We start from the raw sequence: 7,489 nt of genomic DNA, 5'->3' as shown, positions 1-7,489 counted from the left end.
GATATTTGGATAAAGAAACAACTAAATATGGAACAAAAATTACGTTAAATTCTATTAAAACTTCACCTGGTTTTATTATCGTTCTAAGTTATTTGAACCAAACTCAAATTTGATAGTTGGTAAACTTTTGAACGATGTGGTTGAATTTGAATTTCCATTGGTTGTTATATACAACTTCATATTAGGAGAGTCCCAATTTAGTCTATACAAATCTTGTCAGGTTGGGGTACTTTTTGTGATTTTTATTGATGGTTTTTTCATTCGCTCGTTACTTGCTGGTTTTTACATGCTCAACACTGAAATAAATAAGAAAAATACTTTCAACATTTCGACCTATCTGCCACAAAAGTCTTCCCCCACACCTCCACAATTCTTGATCAAATCTAATGTGCTAGCGTCGTCAAATAGTGTTATTCTGATGTCTCCCAATTCCAACATTGTCCTCGTCATTCCGTTTACTTCGCTTTCACCTATACTCCGCTAATCACGCCCTCGCCCACACACTATCTCTCTTTCACTCTCACACACACACTACACACAGTTCCCTCCTTATGTCCAAGCGACAAACATTATCAGACAACACCACCACTTAACCATGTCCCTCCTCCTCCTCCTCTTCCTCTCTCTCCTCCCTTCTTCCCTCTCTCTCTCCTCCCCTTTCAGTAAGTCCACCACCACTTCTACGATATTCAACATCTCTATCAACATCCCTCCTCCTCTTAACTAACTACTGTAATTTCCATTTCCGGCTCCAGTTAACTAACTAATTATATAAACTCACTCACTCTTGCTCTATCTTTGTTTCCTTTTTTGACAGACTACAGTTTGCACATTGACTGCGGCGGTCTCGTGAACTCTACCGACGCCTTCCGCACCACTTGGCTTTCCGACCGCTTCTACTCCGGCGGCGCCACCTCCGTCGTCTCCGAACCCCTCCGCTTTCTCCACCAGCAAGAAAAGACCCTCCGCTACTTTCCCATCTCCTCCGGCAAGAAGAACTGCTACTCCATCCCCACGGACAGCGCAGGAGGCCGCTACCTCCTCCGTGCATTCACCGTCTACGATAATTACGATGGTAAATCACACTCACCCTCCTTCGACGTCTCCGTGGAGGGCACTTTAGTCTTTTCCTGGAGATCCCCTTGGCCCGAATCAGTCTCTCGCTCCGGCGCCTACTCGGATCTCTTCTTTTATCACGATGAGCCCGTCGTTGACGTTTGCTTTTACAGCATTGCTACTGATTCTCCGGTTATAGGGTCTTTGGAGGTTACCCAAATCGACCCCAAAGCTTACAGCTTTGAGTATGCAAAGAATTCGAGTAATTACATTTTGGTTAATTATGGGAGATTTTCATCCGGTTCGGATCAGTGGGGCCCTGGATTTAGTAATGATACCGATTTTTTCGGTCGGTCTTGGCAGTCTGATGCAGAGTTCCGGCTACAGGCTGTCTCCATTGTTAATGGAGCGACAATTAAAGCGATTTCTGCGGTAAAACCTATAGCTAATGTGGAAAGAAGCCCAAATTACTTCCCTGAAAAGCTTTACCAGACCGCAATTACAGCACTTGGAGATGGTGGTGGGGTTTTAGAGTATGAATTGCCTGTGGATGCAAAGCTGGATTACCTGCTGTGGTTCCATTTCGCTGAGATTGATGTGAGTGTGACGAAGGCTGCGCAACGGGTGTTTGATGTGATGGTGAATGGGGAGAATGTAAGTAGAGTGGATGTGTACAAGGAGGTTGGTGGTTTTGCTGCATATGATTGGAGCTATGTGGTCAAGAATTTGAGCAGCACTGCTTTGAATGTGAGGCTGGAGTCGGTGGTGGGTGCGCCGATCATTTGTGGGCTTGAGAATTACGCAATTGTTCCTCTTGATCTCAAAACTATTCCTGATCAGGGTATGTGTGTGCAATTAGAAAGATTCAATTTTTTGTTTGAATTATTCTATTATGATTGCTTACCGTTCAATTCTTCAGGAGATATATAGTGAAAGACATAACTCTTTTCTCTTGCTTAGTTGTTGAGGAAATGCAGTAGAGACAAAATGGGAATGATGTGAAATTTGAGTCGGATGATGCTAGAATTGATTGGTCGAATTAGATCATTTTAATGTTTGCTTCGACTCTTTATTGAGAAGGAAGTGGTCGGATATATTAATCCATTTGACATTTCTTCTCCACTCGTCTTCGTCGTATACAAACTTACTCCTACCCCTTACAGACTAGCCCCAAATAGACAAATACCCCTGTGTCTAGCCTTACTCTTTTTGGTAAATTGCGTACATGGGAGGAAAGTACTTAGTGAAGTTAAAGCTTTGAAACTTCGACTACCTAGAAGACAGACAAATCTTTTTAATAGTTTGAGCTTACACTTGTGCAGTTACTGCCATGAGAGCACTGAAGTCATCACTTCGTGTGCCCGACAGAATGGGCTGGAATGGGGATCCGTGCACCCCTACCACTTGGGATGCCTGGGAGGGCGTTACATGTCACCTCGCAAAGGATGAATCCGCCCTTGTGGTATCACAAATGTAACTTTCTCTTATCTCCTTGAAGGTTCTCATTTGTATGAGAAAGATGTAGTAAGAATATGTGGAGAAAGTTGCACATGTATCGTGAAGCTAATAGCATAGTATGAAAACCCTGTCGCAAGTTGATGACAAGTTAATTTCTGTATCTTATAATAGACCATTCTGTATTAAATTTGTTTATCTTGCTTTCAGAGATCTTGGGAGCCAGGGCTTGAAAGGTTATATCAGTGACCAAATTAGCCTTTTGACGAATTTGGTAAGCCTGTAAGTATCTACTATTATTGTATTTAACTGTTTGATGTTTCTTTCATTGATGGATGGATCAATTGCTGCTTGGGAGACAGTAATGATTAATAAACTTAAAAATAGTATTTCGGCTAATTAATTGCATAGGAAGATGAAATCAAAGAAGTTGTATACATTTACTTGGTTGTGCTGACTGAGAGCAGTGATCATGTGGACTTCTCATGATGGTGATGGTACTGAATTTCTGGTAGCTAGTTACTTGAGAGATGAGCTACCATATGATCTTCTATTAGATCTCTTTGCTTCTATATGAATTTGACATTATTACAACTCACAAGTCAACATGGGTAATCTATTACTCTTTTACTTCATTCAAATCTGTTGAATAGGTGCGTTTCAATAGTAATGTAAATCAGCTTAACGGCACTGATAACTTTCCTCATTCTAGTGCTTGGAGTTTCCCGCATCATTGATTTATTTAGTATACTTTGTTCCTCCTGGCTTAAATTAGTAATCCATAAAAATATTTTTATATGCAGGAATTTGAGCTCCAATTCCTTGGGAGGTAGCATACCCTCAGGCTTGGGTCAAAAGTCTCTTGTGAAGCTGTAAGATTACCTGCTCTTAGATATTATGGTTATTTCATTGTAAAAGGAGTTGCTGGCTTCACTTTATATCTCAAATATATCTGTGACCTAATCAATTAAGGTTTTCTACGTTCAACTCTAAGGTTTTATGATTTTCAGCTCGTAACATGGCTGACATTATTATTTTTGCTCAAGTTATAAGTATTTTCATCTACTACTCTAAAGCTGAGACTAAAGCAAATTGTATTTGCATGATCGTTTTCATGATGATTGAAGTATCTAAATAAAATATAAGCTGATGCTGCATCTAGTTTCTTGACATTGGCCCCACATTTCCTAATCTTTGTTCTACCTTTTTGTTGCAGGGATTTATCAAATAACAAATTAACGGGGTACATACCAGATAGTCTAACTTCATCCAGCTTGCAACTTGTGTAAGTCATGAGCTTTCTTTTATGTTTGTTTGAGATTAATTATAGCTTGCATGTATCGGGTAATTAACAATGAGCTGCCTCTTACACCATAGGCGGGAATTGCTATCTTCTGGCCTTGCCAAGCTCTTCTGTTACTATTTCCACTATTACCAGACTCCAAATCTTTTCCCTGTTGAAAAATAGGAATTTAGGAATCTGTAAATGTTATTGTAATTTTGATCAAGCATACCGAGTTTTGTAACTTCTGCGCAGGTTATTGAATGATAACTTATTGGAAGGGCAAGTCCCAGAGGAAATTTATTCGATTGGGGTTCACGGTGGAGCCATAGAGTATGTCATGCGTTGATTTACTGGATTTAGTTCATGTTTTCACTTTATCTGTTTACTTTGCATCTTGAACTACTAATCACGCAATTTTGCCTATCTAATGCATTCTGTGAACGAATTAACTATCTATTATTGTTAGCAGCTAATCTTGTGTATATTTGTATTTGTGTGAAGTTCTTCCCTATCGTATGTAAATAATATGGAAAATGTACTTCTCTGCTGACAATAAATGGTTTGCATTTTGGAATTTAATAAATGTTCGTTCCGATGTATAAAACTTCAATTACTGTTGCCATATGTTAACATTTTCCTGAGATGGTGTCTGAAGTTTACTAAATCTATCTCATGGAGAGACTGTTGTCTTGGTGAAAACTCATTCTATTTTATGAAGTCAGTAACTTTCTTATCCCTTTTCTTTGCATATCTAAGGAGTGTCTTTCTTTCAATTTTGAGCACCAGACTGTGAAAGCTTACTCAAGGCATGAGTTAAACTGTTAAAAATCTTGGTGAAACGGAGTAAATGCATATCTATTTCACAATTCAACTTGCAGAATTCAAGTCACTTAAGATGATTCAGTTATGCATTATATCTTTTCCATTCTTTCTGGCAATGTCATTTGCATATTTAATGAGCCAAATTCCTTAAAACAGCCTTGCTGGTAATAAAGGATTGTGTGGTGTACCTTCTCTGCCGAATTGTCCACTGTTTTGGGGGAAACACGGCTTATCTACTGGTGCCAAAGTTGGAATAGCTCTGTCATGTCTGGTTGTTTTGTCTGCATTGCTGTTTGGAATATACTATTGCATTATCAGGAGACGGCGTAATGACTATGACTTTGGTCTACCTCATGAACTCATGTGTAAGTTCATTTCCAGAAAACTACATTTGTTTACTCTCTTACTTGATTCCATGAAACACCCCAATGTTATTTCTGCTACAGTTTTACTTAATTTGTTCATATAATGTCATTTCCATTTCGAGAATCCAATCACGTGCTGATGTTTGCTGCTTCTCTTTGACTATAATGTGTTCCACAGCACTGGCTGCAAAGAGAAATCGATATCACAGACAGAAATCACTTATGGCTCTTGAAATGGAGAGCCAACATGCTAAAGGATTTATACCGACTTACAATGTAAGCTGATTGACGTTCTATACATGAAGAGGAGAGGAGACACGGAAATTTTTGATAGGTATCAGCTTTACCAGGATGTAGATAAGAATCTTGATTCTTGATCGCGTCGATACAGAGGCGAACGCTGCAAAGTCCAAACAACCCGAGGGCTTTTGCTGTTTTGTCAACAGTTTGTGTTAGAAATTGTTCGTATTGTGCAGTGCATGTTGATCAATTTTGTGAATTAAAATGCAAAGGAAAATATGGCCCTACATTGTACCTTAACCAGTTTTTGATATTTGGTGGTCATACAGTGTAAAATCAAACTTTATTGAGTGCAGATCAATATCAATACTTTGTGGTCCTTGGCACTGACATTGCATTTCATCAGTTGTCATCATCATAATATAAGAAGGTAAATGGTATGCTAAAACTTGTACTGCTATTTTAAAATATTCGTTCGAAATTGATCTTATTACTTCTACCCTAATCTCATCCAACAGAATACTTTTTTCCAGAGAAAATCATGAATATTCTAATTTAAAGTTGCATTTGGATCGAAAGATTTAAAATTATGAAACTCAAATTCTTAATAACAATTGTTTTGGATTTGTTTGGATAATTATGCATTTAAAGAATTTTAAATTTGAATTATATTTTATTGAATGTCAATGAATTTCAAATTATTTTCATATAAAATTATTAGGGTTTAGGGTTTTAAAATCTTTTCTTCAAATTCATCCTTAAATCCAAATACACCATAAAGAAACGTGTAGTGTATGAAATAGTTTGAAGGTTTTGTTTGTTCTCCAAAATAGATAGTTTTGAGAAGAAGTGATCTGAATTGAATTTTCTATCCCAACTTTTATACATTTTGTACTCTATTTAATATCTAGGCGTTGTGCATATAATGTATTTTTCGTAAATAAACCAGATAACCTAAGTTTTATACACATGAATATATATGTTCCAACTGAAAATGCAATAAAAAATCAGACAAGGAAACACCATTAATGCAAAGGAAGAGGTCCTACTTGGTCCCTTAACTCCCAGCCTAAAAGCCCGTTAAAGTGGATAATTTTGTATCAACATTTCGGCCCTTTGGTGGAGCTACTTTAACTCTAATGACCACTCACAGCTTTCAAGACCAAAAGTTTGGGGCTGAGGCCCAAAGTCATCCCACCACATTGATTTTTTATGTTGTTGTTGTCCGAATATTTTCTTTATTCTCAGAAACGGACTTTTCCTCAAATATATGCTTTCACATGATATGTACGTGAACCTGCTGCAAAATCATGTAACCTAAAGAAGTTCCTGATCAACGTGTCCAAGGAATCGCATCAATGGCTGCGCTGCTCTCATCGGTCACATTCAATCTTATAAATTATTAGATAGTTGAAGAGGACATAAAATTCTGAGAGAAAAGCAGCAGCAGCCGTTGTAGATGAGGACATCCTCATACTAAGTGCCAAGAGCCGATGAGGCCCTTTTTCTCCTCAATTTATATTATTATGATGGGGTCTTGGATAACTACTTTTTCTTTCTACGGTGCAATGTATCTCTCGATTCCTCTATTCATCATTTTTTCAACCCATAGATCAATCACAACCCATTCCCTGCACTGCATTGTAAACATATTCCCCCCAAATTTCAAACTTGATCGAATATTAAACGAAAAGGGATACAATATATTTTATTAATCTTCACATTAACGAGACTTGAACCTTATAACTCGTTGATTGTAGGGCTGCAAAAGAGCTTAGTGCGAACCTGCTGAAAATTCAAAATTATCGCATATTCTCTAATACAAATACCACCGCGTGGTCCCATGCCTTTACATTTGATGGTCTATTTGATCCTTACCAGTTATCTCAAAACTCCATATATAGAGTTGATTCGGTGTTTATGTGCGCGTTCTTGTTTTAGAATGGCATAAAATTCCAAAATCCATTAACCTGCAACTTTCAATTGCTTCATGTAAGTTATTCATTCTAAAATAGTTTTGCCAAACAGGTCAGATCCGAAGCTCATTTAGGTAAAAATAAGGTACGAGAAAGCACAGATAGAAAAGACAGCTCAGAAACCTAACTAGTACTCCATCATGCCAAAAAAGAGATTACATTACAAGGTTTGATTCCCGCAATGTCTGCTGACCCGAAAATGGGAAGCTTTTAAGGTTTTCCCATTGTTGAGTGGAATTTGTCAAAAAGTTGCTACATGGACCAAACATGGTGGATTAAATGCATTTAAA

The 7,489-nt window shown here is 37.9% G+C and overlaps 1 protein-coding gene across 1 annotated transcript; it reads left to right on the top strand.

Annotated features, from left to right (window-relative positions):
- LOC105161298 (probable LRR receptor-like serine/threonine-protein kinase At1g51810) lies at positions 342 to 5,613 on the top strand. The gene is made up of 9 exons (XM_011078941.2): positions 342 to 662; positions 818 to 1,897; positions 2,379 to 2,529; positions 2,722 to 2,793; positions 3,315 to 3,383; positions 3,728 to 3,796; positions 4,049 to 4,126; positions 4,775 to 4,983; positions 5,162 to 5,613. Exons 1-9 carry the CDS (start codon positions 596 to 598, stop codon positions 5,266 to 5,268), a joined length of 1,902 nt encoding a protein of 633 aa, XP_011077243.1. The 5' UTR covers positions 342 to 595; the 3' UTR covers positions 5,269 to 5,613.

The sequence above is a fragment of the Sesamum indicum genome, linkage group LG1, assembly GCF_000512975.1.
Source record: "Sesamum indicum cultivar Zhongzhi No. 13 linkage group LG1, S_indicum_v1.0, whole genome shotgun sequence".
Lineage (NCBI taxonomy): Eukaryota > Viridiplantae > Streptophyta > Magnoliopsida > Lamiales > Pedaliaceae > Sesamum > Sesamum indicum.
Note: the sequence above shows the minus strand (reverse complement) of the source record. Positions and strands in the feature narration are given on the sequence as shown.